The sequence below is a fragment of the Acromyrmex echinatior genome, chromosome 4 (genome assembly GCF_024713525.1).
Source record: "Acromyrmex echinatior isolate Ae372 chromosome 4, ASM2471352v2, whole genome shotgun sequence".
Lineage (NCBI taxonomy): Eukaryota > Metazoa > Arthropoda > Insecta > Hymenoptera > Formicidae > Acromyrmex > Acromyrmex echinatior.
Genome location: NC_141855.1, coordinates 13588615 through 13614747, shown reverse-complemented (window position 1 = coordinate 13614747; position 26133 = coordinate 13588615). Strand labels below are relative to the sequence as shown.

The following is a 26133-nucleotide window of genomic DNA, read 5'->3' as shown; positions in this document are numbered from 1 at the left end:
TATAATTAAATAACTAACAAGGTCCATGTCGAATATGTGTGCGTACGTGTAACTCGCACCAGATAATTTATTACACACACGTACAACATATTAATTTATACTTAACTATGTACAGTTGAAAGTTTAATGGAAAGTTTAATTCGTCTTTTATTTTAATAACGGATTTTATGAGAATAATACAAAAGAAGAAAGTGGGAAAATATTATCTGGGGAATATTCACGTGTATGTCTTTCCCCCGAGTTACTTTCTCTAGTTTATTTAAAAATTAATGAAACACTTGCACAATATTTAAAGTACGTTTGTTTAACTTGAAAGACAAAGAGAATTATCGAGGCTTTAAATTCGAAATATAAATATCGTCTGTGCTTAAGAAGCACGTTCGCTTGTTAAATTAAACACTAGCATACTAGAGCGTACGTGAGAAATAAAAACAATTTCGATCGTTATCCACGACCTTCATTAAAAATTTACCTACATAAAATTACTCTACGCACATCGAAAAAAATATGTTTTTCCAAAAATTTATTTTATTTCCTAAAAATATATTTTAATAAGTATACTACAATTTATTTTGTATAAATTAGAAATTAGTAATTTAAAAAATTAAATATCAGTATAAACTAAATATCAACAACAAATCATAAAAGACGAATAGCTTAAAATAAAAATTTTTCTAACATTTCTCTTATATCGTTCTTTTATATCGATTTATCCATCTGCAAGTAAGAGATATTGGTGATTTATCTTTACAATGATATATTCCTTCTGAGACATAATTCATATATGAATATCTATAGGCGTCACTCGACGCGTAATTATCGCTTCAGCAGACATGAAAAACACGATCATCGATAAGAATACCACGTGGCAACACCTCATGGATCATTCGCGTGACTTCAACTAGCGCATATCTATTCGCATTCTACATCGCCACTCGAGCAAGGTTAGCGAGATAGAACAGTCAAATGAATGAATGGCGGATTTGAGAGGAAAAGCCGAGGAGGTGGAAAGAAGTAAAGGGAGAGAATTAGGAAGACAACCTCCACACAAAAGCGACGGATTCCATCAAGAGATGGAAGCGACGGATTCCATTGTTTTCCGACCCACTTCCAAGCGAAGGGAGATTAACAGAGCACTATGTGTATCCACTGGTGGATTTTCCAGCGTTTGAGCTTCCAAGACGAAGGTTATGACTGCAGCTGCATGATAGATAAACCACCGGTTCGAATGAGCGCATTCCTCCAGGCGACAGGCTGCGACTATCCCATTTGTTAAATTGTGTCGGTTACCGCATTATACCTATCCTTGCATCTCAAAATTACGGATATATGGCTGTAAATATTTTCGTCAGATCGATATTTTAATGAATCGTCTGCTTAAAATACTGCATACTATATAATAAAATATGGCATAGCATTTTTATATGGTTACAATCATACAAAAATGCTATGCCATATTTTACTGTCTAAATTGTTGCAGCAATCAATCTTTTTTTTTTCAGTGCGGAAAGAACAATTTTGCTAAAGTATCTAAAAATTCAAATATATACAAATCTGAAAATGTTAGCTTATTAATATAATTATGTAGAACACTCAAACATAATGAGCAATGTTACAAAAAGTTTGTAACAATCAGCAAATATTTTAACGATTAGCTTGAGCGACTTACATAATTATTTTAACAAAATTATTTTCACAAATCTACATCTATAATTAAACTTTTAGATACCTATTTTATTACAAAATTATTCTTACCATAGAATAAAATTTAGAGAGCAGTTTATTGTATTAAGTTGATTTTTTTGTAGTTCATTAAAAAGCAGTTTTTATACGATCTTGCTAAGTCAAAATCTAACAATTCCGCAGAATAAATATCTTCATTGTATGAATTTATAATTTGTTTATATTTTCGAAATTTTATATATTAGGTATTGGAATTAATTCGTAGCGTTTTACAAGTGATGGGAAGTACTTTCATTAATGTATTTTTTAATGCTCATGTGAAATAAATAACATTCTTTCATTAAAAACGCTACGAATTAATTCCAACACCTAATAAAATGTTTATACAAAATACTTTAACGCTTCTTCGCAATCTGTTTCTAAGCATTTCTATTTCTCATTTAACTCTAATTCTTCGCACGTTGTATTAAATCTTATTAAAGAAATCTGTATAAGGAACTTTTACTACATGCCGCGTATTCATCAGACTGTGCTCCTTCGGATTATTACTTATTTCGATCGATGCAGCACAACCTTGCTGACCAGCACTTCAAAACATATGATGACATAAAAAAGTAGCTCGATGAAGGGTTGCTTGCTGGGAAGGACGAACATTTTTTTATCGCGAAATCCAATTATTGCTAGAAAAGTGAGAAAAAGTTGTAGCTAGTGATGACAAATATTTTGAATAAAATATGATTTAACATTTCCCTAAGATAAACGTATTTTTTTGGCAAAAAAATCCCTCAAAATTAACCGGAACGCCATATATTAAACGCGATCGCATTGTTCTTCATGCGCTATTCCATTCCATTCATCAAAGACGGGTAAATTAACGGCGATATTGTGTGGAGGACAGCTTTCAGACAGAGGATGGATCGAGACGCATTGTGCGTTTTCAGGGAAATTAATAGTTCTACGGATTGCGTGCAATATCAAACAGTACATTTTGCATCTACGAAAATAATGTTCCAACGAATATCTTTACCTTCGCTCTTCTTTAGAAGTTTCTTTGTTTTCCACAGTCGAACAAGAAAAATCTTTTTGATCACGGTAATGGAGACGAAAGAGAAGAGATCTGGTGCGCGCTTTTTGTAGCGAATTTTTTTTTCTTTCCATTTTTTATCTGTAAAAATTACGATTGTATGTTACACCCGCAGTATTTTGTATTATATTAACATTGTTTATCCAATTATAAAATGTTGATTCTTAATTAAATATGAGAAATATTGAAAATTGTTTTACTTATATTTAGACACACTTTTGAATTCATAACTTATTATTTATACCCAATTTTAATTTATACGCCACTACTTCTTTTCAATACATCATTAATTTAACTAAAATATTAGACTTTAATAATTTAATTTTAAAAAATACTAAATTTGATTCTAAGTGCATATGTTATGCAGACGTTGTTTACTTTGAAACTAACTTTAAAAATGATGGTTTGATTTACATTTTATGAACACACATGGAAGTTAGAAATAAAAAAATATTATTTAACTCAAGGAATTTGATTATTTTAGCATTTGATATTTCTTTTATATTTAACGATCTTCAAAAAAATTTATTGGCGAAAGTACGACACGATGGCACAAATGTGAGTAATAAAAAGTTATTATACTTCAATAATTCACAATTTTGCAATATAAAGTCTATTGATTTTCTCATAAATAGTTAAGTAAATGGATAAGATGATATCAAACTTTCATACAGCTCATTTTTTGCGAATATCTCGGCTCTTTATTTTTCCTTTTTGTTTTTAGAGCACTTCACTCAACGTCTTCAACTTGAGCGAGTATATCGAGTATTTCCCTAATGATTCAATACGAATTCGTCTTCTAAATTATATTTACGTGCAAGTGACTCTCAACAGTTTCCTATCTTCGATAAAAGGAGAGCGAGTCTTATATTACTATCATATGTTATTTGAAAAATCCAAGCGCTGATTTCATCGGAGAGAACCCTCTTTTGCATGTTGCGACGTAATTCGATATTCGTGACGTCGCAAAATGTCTTCTTTTCATATCATTCGCCGTAGTCTTCGGCATTTCATCTCTCGCGTTCTTCGACATTTTTTTCTTTTTCTCGTTCCCGTTCGATTCTACGTTCCGTATTACTGATGGCATGTCTAATTATCATCAGCGGTAGATGGTACGTTTCCTTCTTCTTTGTTTTTACACTCTTTCCTTTCATCCAGTATTTGCAATCAGTGGTAGATAATAGTATTGGCAGCTTGATGGTCGTTCCCGTTGACACTTGTCGAAAACAGCCCGCGAAGGATGAAAATAAGCCAGCCGCAGTGCAATTAATAAGCATAGGGGAAAGTGATACATCGGATTAATGCAGTATGGATGCAAAGCGAAAGACTTCACTAGCACCAATAAATAACATGGTGAGATAACGAGGTGTCGATCAATATATCTCATCGCTCGACGAAAATGTAATTTCGAATATAGAGATTTAATGAATAACTTCGTTACGCAGATACAGTTAACAGTATTTATTTATTGCGAAGTTTCAAAAGGCCACAGCATAATTAGATAGTATAATTTTAAGCAACTCTTATCAGAGAAAATAATATCATTTAACAAGTAATGTGATCGAATAAATTGCAATATCATGTAACGTATATGACACTCTGTCATCATTAGGTAAACAATATTGACTAGAATCAGCTGGTGCTATCTACAACAATGTACTTTGATATCATTGATCATTAAACACATATTTTTCACTGACAGTAGTGGTAACGTTATCGCGCGAAGAGTATTACGAACCACGTGAACTTTATAACTCTCAGAGAAAGTGTACACCATCGAATTTATCTTCCGCAGAACAAACGATGCACTGGTTCGCCCAGATTGGTGGTGACGACTCTCTCTCTTTGACAGGTATGCTCGGGTTGAGCTCAACGTACTTCGATAACGATTGTGTGACTTGTGTGTGGTACCTATCTCTTTGCAACATTGAGAGAATCGCCATGTTTATTGCGTTGAACATCTAAAAGCGAGATTGCATCCTAACCCGTTGCATATTTGTGTGCGCAGAGACACTTCTGATTTTTCGAGATAATTTATAAAGTGAAAAGTGATGTATATCGTCATTCGTTTTATTACCCAAGGGATTCCATATGATTTTGATGTTGCTAACAAAAGATTAATCCTAATGCGATAATTTTAATATCATATTTTTAAAATTGAGATAATTTATATCTGTGTTATAACTAGAAAATGCTAAATAAATCTGTAAGTAAATACTAAAAATGTATAATATATCTGTTGGTATTCGATTTTATGTGACAAAGAGTGTGACAAATCCTGATGTGAATTTTATTTGCATCTCGATTTACGAGGATCTAATTTAACTAATTGTAAGCATGAGAATTGAACAATATCATCACTGAATGTGAAAAAAAATTCATATAAATTTATATGAATATGAATTATGTTATTTAACGACAAGCCGCAGAATATAATATTGCTATAGAACATAATATTTCCTACTCGCGTTTATTGAGCCTATAAGATATTGCTTTTGCTAGGCTATTTTTTAACAAAACTGCAATGAAAAAGTCTGGTTATATTAATTGGAATTCTGATTGAAAATAAATAAATCATCAATTTTCTTGTTGAATCTATTATAATTTTAAGATAACAAGAACTCTGGCTGATATAATCAGAATCTTCTGGTTCGTTGATTTTCAATCAGAATTTTTCTCAATGCAACGTTAAACGTTTTTATTTTTTGGACGGCACGTACTATTTTGAAAAATATATAAAAATCGAATTCATCCTACAATGAATAACAACACTAACGAGTTCAGTAATTTGACAATTGTGTAACGGAGTGCGTGTTCGAATAATGGTTAACGCTTTTCAGTTTGAAAACTAATCTTCCGATACGTTTATAAATTTAATAAATGATATTATAAAAAATTTATCGCTGTATATTAATACCGCAAAATATTGTTTATTCGGCGAGTGAATGCTGTTTAAATGTAATAAATTAAATATGAATTCATTGTAAAAATGTTTGTTCTCTATGTCTTAAAAATGTTAGGTGAATATTGTTTATTTTTCAAGTAAAGTAAATATTTTTACAAACCCTGACGTTATTTTCTTAATTAAAATTTCTTTCTGAACTGTATATAATAATTTAATAATAGGATTTGTATTAAATAGAGAATACTGAATATTATGATATTTTTTGTACAATTTTCATTTTGATTATTAATGGTAAATAAAATGGGCTGGTAAAATGTGACGTACTTTTTTCGCTACTGCGCAATTTTCAACTCGCCTTGAGAGCTTCTTAGCGAATGCGGCTTACATTTTTAATATTCAATGAAAATAGATTTTCTTTTCACATTTTATGATAACCCCATTTTTTTATCGTATTTATAAAACGTATATCTGAAGAGCAGATTTATACGCAGATTATTACCTTCTTCTTATAGAATCTGATTATCTTTTCCGAAGAAATTATAAAAGGCAGACGCAAAGATTACAGGATGAAAATATCGCTTAAAGAAAAAATGAGAGTTGTCATTTTATAAAATAGAGATATTTTTAAGGGAGCCTTACTTAGAAGCTTACTAAGCAAAGAGAAATCATAAAAAGACAATGTTTTAATTATTCTTGATATGAACATTAAAAAAACTGGTCTATTATTTTGAATTTTATACTCCTTAGTTTTTAATTCCTAATTATTTCATTAATGAAATTTTATATTTATGTACCAAAGTTACTAGGACCTATCGATACTAACATCATCACGATTTATCCATTACTTTTCTTCGTTGCAACATCTGTCCACAATTTTGCATTAACACGAGCACTCACATGCATGCAAATCTTTCATTTTAACCGCGCGAGTACACATATCACTATACACAGCATACCTTAATAACCATTTATTCATTCATTCATTCATACATTCATTCGTAAGTGCTGTAGTTTTATTAATACTTGAATCTTACGTGTACACGCACATATCTCGCTTTCTTCTTGGCAGATGTGAAGCGCCCGCGAAGTCTCTACGACGAGGACTCTCTCGATGGCGATCGTCCTTACGACAATGAAGGTATCAACGTTTTCAAGGGCATTGTACAGACCATTTCCTTCTTTCTTCTCAGTAAATTCTTTCTTTTTCGATAATATTAATAAGATATAATAACGCCTTTTAACGCTAACATTCATATCAGTCAACGAATAACGATGGCAGTTATTACTCATGTTAATTTTGCGTATCTATACGTTAACCTAATAATAAAAACTCATTTATGTTGAATATTATCTCTAATCGCGTCATGTATTTTACCGTATTCTCTGATTAAATATTTCGTTTGTAAATAGCTATTTTTATTACTATCTTATTGTATTTTATATATACATATATATATTCTCCATCTGTTTTTTTAATGAATAAGATTAGCATATTCCTTTGATTATTCCTATACATATACATATACACACACTTGTCTTACATACATTATTTTTAATAATTAATTATTTGGATATTTGATATTATTTACGATATGTTTATATTACCTTTACTTTGGGAATTGTTTCAAATTTTAAGAATATTAATTTTCATTTGCAAACTTTTATTTGTGACTTATAATAATCTTTTAAAATTTCGATTGTAAATTATCTCAATGTATTTAAACCCGCTTAACTTGAAATTTATATTACTAAATGTATAATTGAGTGAAGCTGCGATTAAAAACTTCTTTGTATAACATTCTAAAAAAAAGATGCGTTGATCGCTAATCAAATTCACTTGTTGATGGAAAACAGTCAGCGCAAACTAAATATTTGTAATTTTTGGAATTAGCAAGCGGATACTGAATATTTTTGTTTCGCGTGATTCGCAGGACGGGAGTCGACGGGAAGCTCGAAGGAGTTGGACAGGGCGAAGCTCGTCCGCGAGAGGCAGAACGAGGAGCGGCAGCGGAAATTGGAGGAGCTTAGGCAGCAGGCTCTCGCCGCGCAACGCTTCCGCGAACAGCGCGAGGAAGAGCGACGAAGACGCATCGATGAACTCAGATCGCGTGATAACGACAGGTTTGTCGATTTAAAAATGCCGCAATTAAGGGACTTTACAATTGATCCAATTGATAATTTCGTTGATTTTAGATCAAGAATTTAAAGAACAAATTTGTATATTCTTTTCCGCTTAAATTACGTGTATCTTGATATTTGGTTGAAAGGAATTAATACGTAATCTGTACGTAAAATAGGAAATGATCTAGTCTCTTATCTGTAAAAATAAGTCTTTCATCGGAAATTATAAGTCTATTTCCTACACTAGATTGCACTAGAACTCTCTTTCTCGCGTTCGCCAAATATCAAATATATACCTATCTCACTTTAAATTTCAAAAAAATTGTATGTATACTACTAGCTCAGCTACAGAAAATAGACTTTATGTCTGAAATTAGATTCATTTATATTTTGTCGTTTTTTTTGTACAGACGAAATCAAGTCGAAGAGAGAAAACGGCTGATATGCGAGGCAGAGCGAGAGAGACGAGAGGCTATCCTCCGTAAAAATCAGGAGAGGGAGGCACGCATCGAGGCAAAGAAGAGGAATGAGAGGTCGCACATCGTTTTCGCGTTTGGCAGCTCCACGCCGCGGATGCTGGAGCCCGCCGATACCGGCGGCTCTACCTTCTGGGGTACTCGCAGGGCCACCTCTACCACCAATGTCATGATGTTTTCTGCTGCGCAGCCCCTCACTAGGAGATCCTCCGAGAGGGAGCTGGATGGCAGCAAAAAACGAGCTACTTCCGCTGGTGGACTCGACCGGAAACCGGGTGAAGGTCAGTCAATATGTTTCTTCAAATATCGATCGATCGAATTACGTCAATTCACCAAAGTTCACTAAATATCAATTGGCAAGTAGGCGATGCGAGCACGTTAGTTGCACATCGCACGTGAAAATTCGATTAACCCTTTCAGCGCGCGATGTTAAACTTTCTACATATTTGTTCGTTTCTGTTTTGTATAAACTATTCTCAATCGAGAATTCTCCGGTAGACTCCGAAGAATTTGGAATATTTCTGAATAGTTTCTCTTCTCAATATATATACAAAATGCAATTTGATTCAATCAATGTTTGCACGATAATTTTATTCTCTGATCTACGTCACGAATATTGATCAATTTCAGTTTTGATTAAATAAATCTCTCGTATGTTTCTAAAACCCAGTATAATTTTCTTATATTAAAGTGCGGGCAACTGTTTGTAAATAATATTCTGTGATTTATCACAGAGAGAAGATTGAAATGTGATATATAAGAAATATCTCATAAAACATAAATATGTAATATGAAGTAGCTCAGCAGCAGCTGAAAGCGTTAAAGGCTTTTCCGTTCCTCGGATACGACGGGTAAATAATACACGCGTGGTATTTATTCTGCACCGTGCACCGGTAGAATGCAAATTAGTATTTACTCTAAAAAATTCAGTCGGGCGTCGAATCAACAATCGTTGATGCGAACACGCATGATGAGCGACTCGGAAGCGGATTTACTTCAATGTGAGTATAAATACAGATCGGGATACTTAATACATGCTATATCGCATAACGAGAAAGATTGAGATTAAGCACCTGATTAACGACAGTTAAGTCATCTTGTAATAAAATATACGACGGTATTTTATAAGTCTTTCGCAATGATGTGAAAGTTGTTCTTTGAAGCGAGATAAATCTGACGTTCTGAAGGGATAAATCGTATCGGTGAATTCACGTCCCGTTTCCATTTGCTTGCTCCACCCCTATTTGCTCGAACGTCCGACATATATATTGATGATTGATGTTTGTCGTACAAGCCTATAATCGTTCTTTCTGTCGCGGATTCACGAGGAATGTGTCATTTAATCACGTCATCGCTTCTAAAATATTTCTATGTCATGTCGATTTTCAGAGCTAATCAAATAAACGTTACAAAGAAAGCGACTCGCGGCTTATACTTCAGGTTTGATTCCGATACCTTTGATAACGATATATTTTTCTTAGTGATAATCGATACTACTATTTACAAAGTAAGAAAAGATTCCATCGCAGGAGATAAAATTTTATATTTGCTGTAAAATTCAATTTGTTCACTGCGTAAAATTGTTGTATCTATTATTATAATGTGGAATGTAAATAGTAATAAAAATAATTGTGTTTAATAAAATATGTGAATTATTATGATTATGGAAATTAATAACTAAAGCGATTAAATTACTTCTATGTAAAATTAAATTGGTTGAATAATTGAATTGCGTTTTTTGAATTCTTAAATAAAAAAAAATATTGTTTTCGTGTGATTGTATGAAATTGCAAAGACGACACCGCGAAGCATGAAAGAACGATTGTACCAGCACTATTAGAATCTGTATCGCGATTTTGCCCATAGCATAAGTTTTTATATTTGGTTCTTTACTTTCAGGTTTACACTCTCTATAGCCTATTTTGTGTACACTCTTATGGCAATATTCCTTTAAACGACAGCCGAATTCACGTATTTTCAGCTTGAGATTGGTTACACAAGCGAGTCTTGAGAACGTTTGAAGTCCCGCGATATAAATCGCAAGTTTTGCTTTTTACGCGATATCATTTATTTTTACTATTATATTACACTGCACACACAGATTGCTCGGATAGTATTCACTCTGTAAACATCACATCTTCATCCACACATTCTTCCCTCTCTGTCCAAACATTCTCTTTTTTTTCTTTAACGAAATAACATTTTGGTAACCACTGGAAGGAAACGGAAGATACATAGATTTCTTAAAATATCAGGAAATAATTTTTAATTGTTGGGGTTACGTTTCCTCTCTGTACTTCTGTCCCTTTTATGATTTAGACTTACCGGTGATGGTTCTGCATAGTGAGGTGTATGGAAAATAATAAGGGAAGGCAACAGGGTGTGCGATTCGCACTGTATCTAACTCACGCTGATACCTATGCTTTCCCGACTTATTTTTCTCATTATCCCGGCCCTATTTAGAAGACTTTTCGCGAAACACCTAATATTTGCGTTGCGTTGAATGGTTTGTTCGCAGATATGAGAATGTCCTCGTCCATGTACGAGGTGTTCAATTGGAATTCTAGCCCCGATCCCCCCTTAACTCCTGCCAAGCATAAGAGAGCCAGCCTCTCTCTGCCCCCCACAACTGACATCTTTGCCGTCGATGATAAGTCCGATAGCGACACTAGGCGTCCCATGATTCAGCGGGTTGCCAGTGGTGAGTCCTGATCTCTCAGAAGCCTGCAAGAAAGCCGGGAGAGATCCGTTTCTGTTCGTCATGAATATTGTCGATCCTTTACCTCTCTCTCTCGTTTTGTTTAGCAGCACTTGTTCTCGTCGGACTCTCTCCTTTTCTCTCTCGTGTTCTACGCCATTACGTTTTTCATTTACTTCACAATACACTCTATCAACGCATGTAACGTTCATTTAACACCGTATAAGAACATATTTCGCGCACTTTCTCTCATTCCGTAGCTCCTTCCCGATTGCATGATATTGGTATCAGATGGATTTTACAATTTGTGAGTGAAACCATGTGGTAATCAATATCACGCAATAATTAGTTTGCCTATCCGTATGTGATTCCTATTAATTTCGTTACTGACACGAACTAATCACTAGACACTATTAATATTTAGTTGCAACGTGCATTTTGCAAGCCGAACCTTTAATTTGTTAATTCGTAGTACGTTAATTAATACTTAGCTCAGCGTTATTTCTTAATGAATTCGTCGCGAATGCGATCTAGGACGATTATCAGTCACAATCAATTTTTCATTTATTTCATTAAAGCATATACCTCGCAATTCAACGTTTAACTATCAGTTTATTAACAATTACATACATAACTTAAGATATATTTGATAATTTACTGTATAATAGAATTTAAATTGTAGTTTAGTAATAAAAGATAGAGTAATATTATTGCACGTTGTAACAAAGTACGGCGGTGAAAATCTAACTCAATTAATGACGTTAGTTAGTTAATTTGACGTAAACTTACAATCGTCAATAGTATAAAGTTTATCGCTTGCATAGATGGGTTTCTTGCTGTTTTTAGAATTTGTTTGATTAACTCTATTTAATTGAATGTTATCTTTGAATGTTGTTTTTTATGTGCTATTTACAAAAAATATCGTAATATATGTATTTTCTTTTAATGTGTATATAAAATATGCACATTAAATTTGATACCTATTTGATATTTATAAATAGTTACATGTGCTTTAATACATGATTTATGTACGTTGAGAGAATATATTTTTTATCAAATAAATCGTTCAAAAATATATTTAAATATATTTAAATATATATTTCTTTATTAATAAAAATCTCTTTTTTTGTCAATTATTTATATCAAATATAATTCTTTATCACATTAAAATTTTAAGCAAACGCGAATATATTGTACTTTACAGCTATGAAATTCCAAATAAAATCTCTCTCAGTGTACTCCTCCGCATCATTCCCACACGCCACAGCATGAAAAGCAATACAACCGCAAAGAAATAGCAAAAAAAAAAGAGAGATGAGAATCTGAATGCGACCGAGTTGGCGCGTCAGAGAAACTCTTTACTCGAGTGTGCTTCTCCATCGAGCGAGCCGCGTCGCGTTCCCCACGAATCGATGGACGTCGCTCGTTTCGCAGTACGGGCGACACCCTAAGCGAGATTCTTTGCAGGTGATGATAGCGACGGTGGCACGCCCAGCACCCCAACCTCGGTTTACCTACGTGTGAACAGGAGACGCACCGACCTCATGCCGACGATACCGTCCCCGCGCGACGGCCCACCGTCGACGGCACGCAGCTCCAGCGTCAAGGCCTTCACACGTTCGCCAGGTAGGACTTACTCCATGTCCAGGCTGGATCAGCTGGCGCAGCCTAGGAAACGCACGACCGAGCAACAACTCGGCACGTTGGCGGAACAACAGCAAAGCCAGCCTCTGCAGAGCGCTTCTAGCATGAGTCGCAGCATGTCGCACTTGGCCGCGCCCGGAGGAGCCAAGAGTCTAAAACGCTCCGATAACTCGCGTAGCATGGGCACGCTACCGGGCGCGGCACCTATGCCCAGACCTACCCGCGCGGAAAGACTACGCCGAAAGGCTCGCGAGTACCAGCAGACCCAACAGCAACAAGGTAAGTGTCACTGTGCACTCAACTCGACTACTTCGAATCCTTCACTAAATTCAGCTTCTGTACATAGCAAAAGTATCTCCCACGATTTCCGAAGAAATAAATCGATAGTTTTTCCATTCTTTGTTATTAAGAAAGTGTAGAGGTCTATCCTTAATCGTATAATTATAGATGATAATTATACAGTATAATTATAGTTAAGAGATAGTTCAATAATATAGATCACATTCTTTTTATATATAAAAACTACAGTTTTATCAATTTATCTCGTAATATTCAATATCCTCTTTATGCGATATAACTTTCTCCGATCAACATTGTAGCTTTTCTCAGAATAATTAATCACCCGCTTCGTACTAATTTTCTAGTCAATTTCTGTCACTGTATATAGTCAAACTGATCATTGCTTAATGACAAGCTTCGTAAGCTTGGTATAAAATGGTTTTCAATAAAATGGGAAATGATCTCATAAATCAAAGTTGAATCAAAATACAGCACATGAATGCACTCACTGTCTTAACAAGAAAACTTCAATCAGAGTTGGGTGCACACATGTATGAATAAGTGAAAAGGAGTCTTTGTAAGTCAATCGGGATGACCAACTTTATTTCACGCCGTGAACATAAAAGTAAAGATGTTCTTCTTCTAATTTCAAGTCGCGAAATATTAATTGTTCTAACTTTTTTTCTATCTATTATAATACTTTCTCAAAGATAATTAACCCATCGATTTTCGAATCTCGATCTCTATACTTTTTAATATTATATTTTGATGGCAGACTCTTTTGTCACTTTTAACATCAAGAGCCGATTGTATCAATAATCTGCATTAATTAAAGAACGGCTAAATTAATAATATAAAGGAAGAGAATTTAATTAAGCATTGTCAACGCGATTTTGATGCAGCCGGCTCTTTGACTTCCGAATTGATTAACAAAACGCTCCTGAGGAAGATCTCTTCAACGGCTTTTCGGTACCACAGGTGAAGGTATGAGCTAACATCCCGGTAAGCTGCACGTTTTTATACCTTATTATATCGCTATATAACTTATCTTGCAATTCACTTAGTATTATAAATGTATATATTCGTATTTGGTGTGCAGTTTATTCCTAATTAATTTACTTTTTATTCTTATTTTCAGTTCACTCTTTTTTGTGCGATTATAATTTATTTTTCCTTATTCTGTTGGCTTAATTTTTCTTATTTGTATTGGCTTATTCTTTTATTTCGACTGTATTCTTTTCCTTCTCTTTTTTTTTTTATTCACGGACTGCACTTGAACGTCGGTGGCGGTGCTTGTGTTTCTTGTTCACCTGCTACACCTCGCGTTCGTCACAACAACGTCACAAGCGCGAAACGATCTCAATATGCAAAGTGTGAAAAGTACAAACGAGAAATTCATTTGCACCGCCGTGCTTCTCTATCGAAAGATCTACGCGATCGCGTTCAAGTTTCCATCGAAAAGATCAAACAAATTACTTACCTTGGGTGGGTACGCGTAGGTATCCGCAGCGGCGAAGTGACACCCAACAGCCCGTCCCGACCGCACAGCTCCATGAGTCAACAGAGTGCCAGCAGCGTGGGCAGCAGTAACGTCAATCTGCGTACCCGTACGGCCGCGTCGCGCCGACCGCGACCTGCTTCTATTGCCGGTACCGGTGTCTCGGTCACAGAGAAACACAGTGAGCATGCCCATTTTACTTCTCCTCCCTACAGCATCCCTTTTACATCATCCGAGGATCAGCGAAGGGATTAGAAAAAAAAGAAAAGAAAAACAATTAATCAAAACTGAATCCTCGATTAACGAAGATTGTAGAGCACTACAGAAGATTGTACTACACTACTGTTGGAGTTAGGTCGAAAAGGAGATAAATATAAAAATTATTTTTATGCCTGTAATCCAAATATCCTGAAAGGATATACAAGGATACATGTATACATGTCTAACGACATCTCGGCTTTATTCGAAATTTTTTTCTTCGTATATCTTTTCTTCTCTTGAACAATATATTTTTGTATAAATTTATATTTTATTTCTTTTTTTTACGAAATTTATATTTTATTACTTTTTAATGAAATTTTGCTTTTAAATTTCTATTTCCACCTCTTGTATATATTATTTTTGTTCACAATTGTTAGAATTGCACATGTAAATACTGTAAATGTATGTACCCGAGAAGCTTCATATGCGATAGAATAGAAAATATCCCGATCGTTCTCATTATCGCAGATCTGGTGGACACGAAATTAACGAAGGATTCAAAGCCACCACTGCCAAAGGTCCATAGCACTCCAAAGAAACCTTCTATACCCAAAGTTGCGGAAGTGAGAAAGCCGACGGAGAAGTTAATCAAGAACGCCAAGTCATCACCGCGAATAACTCCGAAAGCGACACCCCTGCAGAGTCCCGGAGCTGAGCACGCACCACTCATTCGCGAAACTAACGTGGAGATCATAAAGCAGGATGAGAATAAAGAGACGCAGAATGTGAAATCGGAGGATAAAAATGAGGAAAAGAAGGATCAGGGTAGCGAAAAGACACAGGTAAATTTCAATATATAATTTTTACGTAGTAAAAGATATATTCAAATTTTCATTTTCATTTTTTTCTAACAGGAAGCGAATATTGTCGAATCTATAACTAATGATACAAAGATAGGGACAGAACCTGTGTCGGCAAGCAAACAAGTCAAAGACGAAACTAATTTAATGCAAGAGAATCTATCAGGTGCTATTGCGGAAGAACCGTCGAAAATTGCTAAAAAGGAAGAAAACAAACAGGAGAAGAAATCGCCAGAGATGACTGAAATTAAGCTTGAAGCTGAAATGGACGAGCAAGTTGACATGTCAGGTATAATTCATCAAAATTTTATCGATGTCGAATGATTTGTGACAAACTCTTGATTTAATGATGAATATTTATCTATATTAATGATTCTTTACAGCTTCAATGATCGCGAAAATCAGAATCACCACCGAAGAGGAAGCAAAAGCCGCTTTAGCTGAACGTAGAAGATTAGCTCGAGAACAAGCGGAACGAGAAGCGGAATTGGAGCGCCAGCGACAGGTACATACCATCTACAAAATCAATTTAATTAGACCAATTTAGCTTTTACATCTGTTCGCGTCTTATGTATAACAATTTCCGTAGGAGGAAGAAGCACGTATAGAAGCTGAAAGATTGCGCGCGGAGGAAGAAGAGCAACGTCGTCTGGAGGAAGAAACTATACGCTTAGCTAATGAAGCTCGAGAAGCCGAGGAACAGCGATTGCAATTGGCAATCGAAGAAGCTAAACGTCGTGAGGAAGAAGATAGAAGAAAAAGAGAGGAGGAAGCTCGCCAGAAACAAGAAAAAGAAGAAGCAGAACGCAAAGCGAGAGAAGAAGCAGAAAAGTTGGTTTAGAATCTTCTCCTTCTTTATTTTTTGGAAAATTAATAATAGATTACATGATGAAATATCAATATATTTAAATTACAGGCAACGAATCGAGATGGCTGAGAGGCTTAAGAAGGAAGAAGAGGAGCGCAATGCTAGACGTAAACGAGTCGAGGCGATTATGCTTAGGACTAGAGGCAAAAATCAAACTAATACGTCTACCAAGGTAATATTAGAAACATTTATATAAATATATTAATGTTTCTATTAAATTAAAAAATTATTCAAATTAATTATATTGGAGCAAAATTCATCCAGACTGAAGTTTGCATATAAATTAATAAATTAATTGATAAAATTAAATAATCTCTTACAACAAATATGTACAGGGAGAAGGCGGTGATGGCGACAAGCTAAAAGAAGATAGCCCTACCGACGAGAATAAACCGATGCCGGACGGTAAAGGTGACGACGTCATGACAGCTAGTTTAATTTCCGAGGCGACTCAGCAATTTATCAGCGGCGAACAACGGGCGCATCACACAGAAAACAGTGTACCTGCACCTGATATAGTGCACAATGGCACGACACATAGCAACGGCATTAACGAAAATAAAATCGTATTGGATAATAATCAGGGTAACGTTGAAGGAGAATTGAACGGTCATCATACGAATCACGGAAATAGTATCAACAGTCAATCGATTACGCTGGACAATGCCACTGTGTAAGTATACCAATTCTAAACCACGGAATCGTAAACGTGTTATACCTTCGTCGACCGAGAGTTAAAAACATATGCGTCTTTTCTCGTTAGATGGACAATAATATACCATAGTAACAACTTGTTTTTTGCGGTAACGAGCATTTAATTAAGCATTGAAGCATATAATTTTCGACGTGATTGAAAAGCGTTCAAGATCAATTTTAGATGCAACATACGCTGCTAAAATTTTATTATACGATTGAAAAATACATCCAAAAATAAATACATTGAAGGCAAGAGTGTAACATCAAGGAAATTTAATTTTTTTACGTAACAGCGAAAGTATCTTTTAAGCATGATAAGAAAAATAAACACTTTTGAACACAATCTTCTATTGTATTTAATTAATTAAAAATTAATTTAATAATTAATTGTGAAATAACTATGAAACAGATAGATAAAGTGCAATATCACTTACGTTTGTATAGGGCATAAGTAATTTGCACGATACTAGCCAATATACTATTTAATTAAAATGAACTGATTATCACAAAGTCAACAGTATGGTTACTCGATCGAAAAAAGAACTAAATGTTAAATAAATATCATACACACATCCGATTAATCCGCAATAAAAGGATCAACTTTTAAATATTGCACATAAAATGAATTAAACATATAAAATTCTTATACATGATATACCATCATCATTATACATGATAAAACCATCTACGCGTTACAGAAAATTAAGAAATCAAATATTACTATGGCATCTATTAAAAAGAAAATTTCCGTAAAGATTTCTTGAGTACACTGTATAATTTAAAGCTATAGAGAATACGTGACACGCCAAATATATTAAATTAAATATTGTACGCTTTTATTTGTAAATAGGTGTGATAAAAATTCTATAATGTAGTGATAAATCACAATGAATTATTATCGCACCATAAACAGATTGATTATTTCGAATTTTAGATTTGTACACATACATAGAGGGGTTCTATCAGATTCCGAACCGGCAAGAGGGATTCTATCAGATTCTGAAATGGCAATTATTTGAACTTGTATTTATGGTTGAATGTAAAATTGTTAGATGTATTCTTAAAAGCTTTATTATGAAAGGCATTGTATATATAATAAATTGTCTTGTTTATAATTGTGTCTTGTAATATCGGTTCACTATTGAAGTGAATTAAGTTATAATTGAAATTTCAAAGTTATATCGTGTGTATATATATATATGTATATATATATATATATATATATATATATATATGAGTGTGTGCGCATATGTATATATCGCTCATTTGCTGCAGCAAAGATACAACTCAAAATACTAAAAGTTGTCTAGTAAATAAGTTTAAATGTTTTGAATCAATAAAATTTTATAGGTAATATTAATTTTGAAATGAAATTTTTATGTAAGAATTGATCATAAAGAAGTAAAAATATGTATATACTTTTAAAGTATATATTTTTTTTTCTTAATATTTCTGTTTTCTTTTTGCAATTAATTAAAGAATGACAATTTTTTGTTATATTGTTGTAGCAAATAAACAATATGTACATTATTATAATAAACAGTTATTTAGTAAAAAAGTTTATATACTGCGCTTTCCTGAGACATCTATAGGAAGGAACTGCCTATCGAAATTAATTTCACCGAACATTTATCGCTTCATGCAAATATTCTGAGTAACCCATGCGTATTGTACATTGCAAAAGTAGTCAGAATAACGGTTGACGAGCATAATAAGCACGCCATTGCGACTCACCGTTTATGATATGATTAGTTGCACAATTAGCAACATATTAATCAATAATAAATTATGAGACTAACATTACTATCGCGGTGATAATGAGATTGCAAATATGAGAATGTATATTGTATATCACCTATTGTAATAGTTACATATATTTTATAATTGATATTCAGCTATGTATTAACGACAAATTTACATACTATTTTTAGCTAGATTGTCTAAGATAACGAGAATCGCGTACTTCGATCGTCATTAGGTATTATGTGAACGAGTTGGAAGAACGTTATGTAATATCGTACACAAAAATATGAAATTAAGAAAAATATTAACAAAACTGCAGAATACATTTAGTGTTAAATCACATAGGACAAATAAATCTCAGTATATATAATGTAAAGAGAAACAAACGGCATAAATCTAATGAGTCATCGAAAAGTTTCGTTTTGTGATTTCACAATATACCAACTCAGCAAGGATGAATAATGCTAACATGACTTTTGCAAAGTAACAAAACAATAACTTATCACAGTTACATTAAATGCAACTAACATTTTCATAGTATAATAAGTATATAGTATAATAATTTGTAAATATCATCTTTGCTGAGTATCTCTCTTTGATCTTTCCTCCAATTAGGTACTAATAAAAAGTGTTCTTCCATTTATTGACCAGTTGTGTACCGTAAGTGCGACTGATTTTCGTAACAAATCACCAATGCATGTTAACTAACGTTGATATGGTGTGGCTTGTTCTTTTCCTTGCACAATGATTGTCTGAGTTCCTCATGCTTGTGTGTATTGTATACCAAGCGCGATATATGTCAACTTACTGCCTACTTTTGCTATGTACTATTTACTTCCACATTTTCCGATATAGTACTTTTTCGTGAGAAAACGTCTCTTCACGCACACCACATCCACGAATCCTCCACAAAGGTACCCGTATAGGAAAATAAACGAAAGAAGAAGAAACCAAACGTGGCATGAATTTTCTTCTCTAATATCTTAATCCGACGAGTGTGATTCGATCGAATGTGATTCAATTTTTTATGTAATTAGATCTGTATTTGCTGTTTTGCTGTAATATGTTCTAGCAAGCTATGATTATTATAGTTACACAGTTGACATGTGTATATCAATTTAACTAACTGATTCCCGTAGTTATTTAAACAGAAACCTGTTGCGATCCAACAACAGAATAATATACGTAAATATATTGGTTATATTTAAATTTTTCTATTCGGTCAAAAGCAGACAAAAGATATATATATATATATTGGATACTACAAAGGACCGCAAAAGGTTGTCAACCTTCTTGGTTAGTACTGCTACGCATAAAAGCAATTTCTATCAGACTTCATCGCTTATAATAGTTCTTTATATAGTTATATATCAAAATAGTTACCCCTCAAGGCATTTAAAGTCTGATTTGAGAAGCAGTTATATGATCAATGACGCAGAACAATTGACGCATAAGCGCTTTATATTTATCCGATGCGTTATTTAGTTATTTTTATCTAGCTTTCTATCATTCAGTTGATGACGTTTTTTAGATGTACCTAGAATCGCGAACTATGTTCCTATCCGACAAAATCCGAATCCGTTTCATTTCATTTTAGTGATTCAACTGAAGGTGTTAATGAATCGTTCGCAATCGGCTTAGCTAATTTAGCGGCGGCGATTCCGTGTTAGTGATCGTAAATAGTCGCTTAAGTCGTAGTCCCTAATCCGTATGTCTGGCTATCAACTTAGTCTTTCTATGTTTTTCATTTGGCTCGTTTTGTAGCAAGCAAAACAACGTGACCAACAACCTGTTAGACCTGTCGGACTTCGATACTCTGAGTAACAGTACCGGCTACGATACCGGGCCGATACTCGAACTGACGCCTAATCTGGCGAATGAGGATACTCTCAACTCCAATCTGAATCCGGCGGCGATGCCGTTTACTCCGATGGGGTTCGTGCCCGCTGCCACTAATGCCAATGTTAATCCGTTCCAGGACAATTTCATCAACAAGCCACAGGATAACAATCAAGTACCAGGTATGTAAATCAAAGTCTTTATTGCATTTTTAATTATTGAATTTTGTTTAATAAAGAAAACTGGAATCGCGATTTTATAGAACCTACATATTACAACTATAAATGGACTAATATATCATTTTAATCGAAAATACTTGGATAATAGACTCCTGAATAAATGCTGTCTCTGTTTTTCTCCGCAGATCTACTATCATAAGATGTCTCTTAAACGTTCCCGGACGAACAGAAAAAGAGCAGTTGGGCAATCGAATTGCTCATAGCGAGCGGTAGCATTCGGAACGAGACGTTGTTGTTTATGATAATGTAAATAACCGCCGTCGCGCGACGTATCATGTGTAAAGGGGATATCTCGGTGAAGCGAGAATGAGGGCGCAAAGACTATCCCCGTACCTCACAATCATGCCGAGCTCTGAGCGTCGTCACCGGGAAGAAGGAAATGTAAAATAATATATAATGTTAATTGATTATTATTACGCAACAGCAAGTATGGACACTCAATCTGTGTGTCGTAGTACGCTATTAGACAAATGTAACTTTCTAAAGGAAGGGGATTGAGGCCTATTTGTAACACATCATTTTCAGATGTTCATTACACACACAGACATATTTTACGATAACGAATCGACATGAAATTATTTTTTTTCTCTCACATACACACGCAACACACATATACACACACGACTTCGCCCTTATCACATATACATGCGTGTGTAGATTACAATTAAGATTTTTGAGGCGTTAATCAATAGAGATGACAAAATTGGAAATTGCACGGAGAGTAAATGACGAATAAACATACAAGATGTAAAAGAAAAAGAGAGATAAAATAGAAGTCAGATCAAACGCTGAGAACGTATCTGCCAAAACGATGAATTAGAGAATGTCCCTAACATATAAGATAACGTAGCGTGGTACTATCTTATAATAATTTCATGAATAGATCTAAGCGCATTCTTGAATAGGAGATTCATAAGAGACATTCTGCAGATACGAGATGGGGAAAAGTAGATAGAAAAAGAAAAAACTTTTCTTCCATACCAGATTTTGGGGCGTGCGCTCACTAGTCAAGCAATCTTACTGTTTTTTCTTCTTCGTATTTCATTTAGAGGGCCTACTTAACATTGGTATATATTCTAGGTATTTGCTAGACTTCACTATCGTTACGTTTTTTTCGCGGATCGTGCATAAATTTTCTAGCTGTGATGACGAAGACGATAATGCTGATTGCTTTGTGAGATAGCCGCTGCATAAGTTAACGGTGAGTGACGATCTAGTAACGTTAATTGTAAGAATTGTTATGCGAGAGATACTATGGATGGGATTTAATTACACTTTATTCGATGAAGGTAAATACGATCGATACCGCAACGTTAATGCATAACGTAAAAGCGAATATCGCTGCAACGTCCAAAAAGTGAGTTTTACTTGTCATTATTTGCAACATAAAAATTCTGAGACGTGGAATAATATCGGTAGCATGCTTTATATTTTGCGCTCGCCCTATTTCACGATATAGTGTTTGACAAATTATTTATAACAAGAATAGAGAAACGAGCATTTCTGTTATTCTGATTTTGTTCGAAAAATATGATCGAGAGAAACGTCGACATTAGAAAAATGATAGGATTAGTGTACAAATTTGTTTGTTATTCAATTTTTCTCGTACATTTACGCGCGAGATTTATCTCCCTTTTCCCCTCGCTCTTTACTTTATTCACATTTTATCATAATCGGCGTAGAGGATTTATCGAACTGATATGTATTATAAAATTCAAATTTTCTCGTTAATAATTTTTTAAATTCGAGATTTTTCTTTGTTCGCATTTGCGACTTATTTTTCGGGCGCCAGGAAAAATTCTATCACATTCGCGAATGATCAATATATTTTCTTATGAACGATTAATATATATTTTTATTGAGAGTTGTTAGAGCGAACGTATTTGTACAGAGTTGCATCGCGAGTCACTTGTTCATACGCCGAAAATGTCCCGATCACTAAAAAGAAAATCGAGCAAGAAAAGCGTATACACACAGTCTGAAACCATGCAAAGTGACAGATTTATTGACACGTTTTATCGCCCGTTCTTATATGAGAAATTGTTTCTGCGTTTGTCTTGTAAAAATTTCAACTGTAACGAACTTGGAAACGCCCGATTCGTTACGACTTATTGTATGAAACTTATTTATATTAGTTCTTCTTTTAAATATTTATTAATCGTTTGGACACCGTATATTATCCCTGCGTCACGTGTACACTTATACTATTTTTATTAGATTTGGTTGAGAGAGATTCTATTAAAACTATTCTATAAGAATACCTAATAATAATGGTAATTAAATAGAATACGAGAGAATGTTTCTAAATATACAATAACGAAAAAAATGCTAAATATCACCAGTCATGTCTAAAGAAACAAATACTTCATATTGTAAAAAATGCTTGTATGTAATAAATACTTAATACTGAAAAAAATCCCAGAATTTGTGCTGATTTTGTATGCCCTTTCCTTTTTGTTCCATGACACTTATACATGATTATTCTGTTTAATACGCGTACTGAAGAATATTGTAGTAATTCTACCTATTAGGACCAACTGCAGTTGTTGCGGCCATTTATAACGCTGTAGCGCGAATACTTCTACATTTCTCGCCGCCCTATAAACCTTTACTTTACCGAAACTAACAGATCCTCTCTTGGTAATGTAAACTTGCAAACCTCACGCATAAAATACGGTGCAGCTTCCGGGATGCATCGTGGATGCAACTCGTCCCTCGAGTCTCACACTCGCAAAAATTAATGCTTGTACCTTCGTGCTTCTCGTGAATACGATGCTTTCTCCTACCCTTCTAACACCGAAAGTAGTTTCCCATACTAGACGTCTCCTCGCGTGTTCCTCCCCTTCGGAGTCTCTTCTTCAATTATTCATTGTTATCTCAAGAATAGTGTTCAACGGTACAGTAGAGACTATTCCTTTGTCTTTCTTATCGCAAACTTTTCTTCATTTTGTAAAGCCATTTTTATTGTTGTCAATAAAAGATTAGCGTATAATAATTTATAAAGTTGTTTATACAACGATAAAAATCTATATAAGCTTTATATATATATGTGAAAAAAATATCTTTATATAATAAATATATTATTTTTATTTTTTAAAATTAAAATTGTCATAATCATCATATATCGAGTTTTTATAAAATCAATATCTAATAAATCTTGGTTTATGTTAATATTTTATGAAAATAAACGGAATTTAGATTTCTTTGCTATATAACTTAAATTGCTAGAAAATTTCAAGAATGATAATAGAGTAAATGAAATCATTTAGAGAATAACATGTTATATGAACACAATTTTCAAACAATGAAAAGCCCATTTCGAGAGAATTAAGATGTACCTTTGTATGAACCGGCAGTCACGCCGTTTAGCAAATTTACACGATGCAATTATTTGCTTGTCTGCGCAACTGTTGTCACGGTTAATGTTAACACCATTAGGTGTATAATGGCAACTGGAAAAGCGGATGGAATCGTTTGTTTACTTCGTTTCTTCGCGAAGAAGACGAGGCAAGGAAAAGCTTGCAGCCCTGAGGGTTAGTAATCCGATGCTTCATCGGCGTAAATTAATTAATCAAACGACGTAATACGCAGACTCCTGCGTTATTACGGGCCGAGGAGGTGAAAAGGATCGCCTCTGGGCGAAATGAGGATTTTGGTTACGCGAGCAACATCCTGCGGGTTCAACGTTCCGGAAAATTAAACCGCGGCGCAAAATGAAACTTTTACATGCGGCTATTTATCATCGTAAAAATGATGTTTATGACTCATTATAAATATATCATAACGTATAATGTAAAATTAAATGATAAATGGACAATCATACTTTTAAAAAACCATTTATAATTAATTATATATTTAAACAAATGTTATATTTTTATATACATTATTTTTTTCTTTTAATTTAACATAATTTATGAGTTGACTAATTTAAATAATAACGTAATTCCTAACAGCACGTAAGAAATATTTTAAAAAATAATTTATAAAAAAGTAATCATAAATAATTATAAATAGAATTGAGAAAGCTCTGATGACATGAACATGTTAATTAATTATATACGGTAATTCGAAAGTAAAAAATTAATAGTGTAAAATGAACCAATCTCAAACCCGATGCAAATAGTATTGCTCGCGCAATTAAGGCGAACGCGGGACACGCAGTAATTCTTCGTTTAGCAAATCCACGGTATTAATTCCGTAAATGAATTTCACACGTAGCCACCGCGCGACGGGAAACACGCATTCGCTTAACGACGAGGGTGGCTCACGAATATTGTAATTTATGAACGGAAGAACTACCTCCTCCGTTTAGCTTCCACATGTGATCACGTGTTTTTTCCCTGACATTCAAATTTTCATTCGCCCGGAAAGTCAATTACATTTAATCTTTGTCATTATTATGAAAAGTCATTGTAAAAATATTATAATATTGTTCATATATTATTCTTATACTATATTATTATATTTATTAGTGTTAAAAAGAATTACTTTTTTATTACACGGAATTTTGCGGAAAGATCTAAAATTTTGTTGAATACAAATCTGAAAATAATTTTAATGGATCATCAAAATAATTATTATATATTGGAAACTGTAAAAAGTTATGACCAGTGCTACAAATAAATTTTGATATTCTATAGCAATCTTGATAGCAATTGTTTGAGTTTTCAACAAAATTATTTTTACATCTATCCAAAATTTTAGATCTTTCAGCAAAATCATTCTTTCCGTGTATAAATACAGTTACATTAATGCATCCTACTTTCACGATTATCTTTTAAATATTAACCTACCTTAAAAATTAACCTACTTGGTTTACTAATTAATTAAGATATTCTTTCTTAATATATCCCGAAGATGTCAAATGTCTGCGCGTTCAAAGAGAGAAGGCTGACGGGAAGGAGGTTTCCAGTTTTCACAGTCAACCGTGTAATCCACCAGCTTTGGACCAGCATATTTGTGTTGCAGTCAGAGAAACGAGCGGGGGGAGGGGGAGGGGACAAATGGGGGGCTCCGTAATTTGCGGGTTGTAATACTGCGCCCGTCGTTTGTAACCTGTTCGAGACACGTAAGTACAGTCAAGAGAACAGTGCCGGGGAGAGAAGTAACTACGTAACCACATCGTCTCATTGAGGGGGATGTTTTCCTGGTTCTGAAACGGATGTAACTACTACCACCCGCCTATGTGGCACCCTCAGAAAACGCATAGGGGTACTCGATCACCGCTCGCTTCATTCTATTTGCGGGCCTGCGGCCTTCAAGCTTTCGTTTAAATAATATATTACAAGCAGCTGCTTAA

At 34.1% G+C, this 26133-nt stretch overlaps 1 protein-coding gene across 20 annotated transcripts in view; it reads left to right on the top strand.

The window, feature by feature from the left end:
* LOC105146433 (uncharacterized) overlaps positions 1-23250 on the top strand; it is a 175391-nt gene extending 152141 nt beyond the window's left edge. For 4 of the 20 annotated variants that reach the window (XM_087405391.1, XM_087405395.1, XM_087405394.1 and 1 more), the window contains 15 exons: positions 4563-4619; positions 6742-6810; positions 7604-7793; positions 8204-8550; positions 10788-10970; positions 12435-12593; positions 14390-14569; positions 15118-15431; positions 15504-15738; positions 15833-15954; positions 16039-16280; positions 16366-16489; positions 16653-16990; positions 20521-20777; positions 20960-23250. In XM_087405391.1, the coding sequence (XP_087261517.1) occupies positions 4563-4619; positions 6742-6810; positions 7604-7793; positions 8204-8550; positions 10788-10970; positions 12435-12593; positions 14390-14569; positions 15118-15431; positions 15504-15738; positions 15833-15954; positions 16039-16280; positions 16366-16489; positions 16653-16990; positions 20521-20777; positions 20960-20973 (2831 nt within the window). In that variant the 3' untranslated portion in view covers positions 20974-23250. Of the gene's footprint in view, positions 1-4562; positions 4620-6741; positions 6811-7603; positions 7794-8203; positions 8551-10787; positions 10971-12434; positions 12891-14389; positions 14570-15117; positions 15432-15503; positions 15739-15832; positions 15955-16038; positions 16281-16365; positions 16490-16652; positions 16991-17947; positions 19171-20520; positions 20778-20959 lie in introns of those variants that run through there. The other 16 variants (XM_011056679.2, XM_087405390.1, XM_011056673.2 and 13 more) reach the window with 9 other exon arrangements.
* Positions 23251-26133: the final 2883 nt, after the last annotated feature.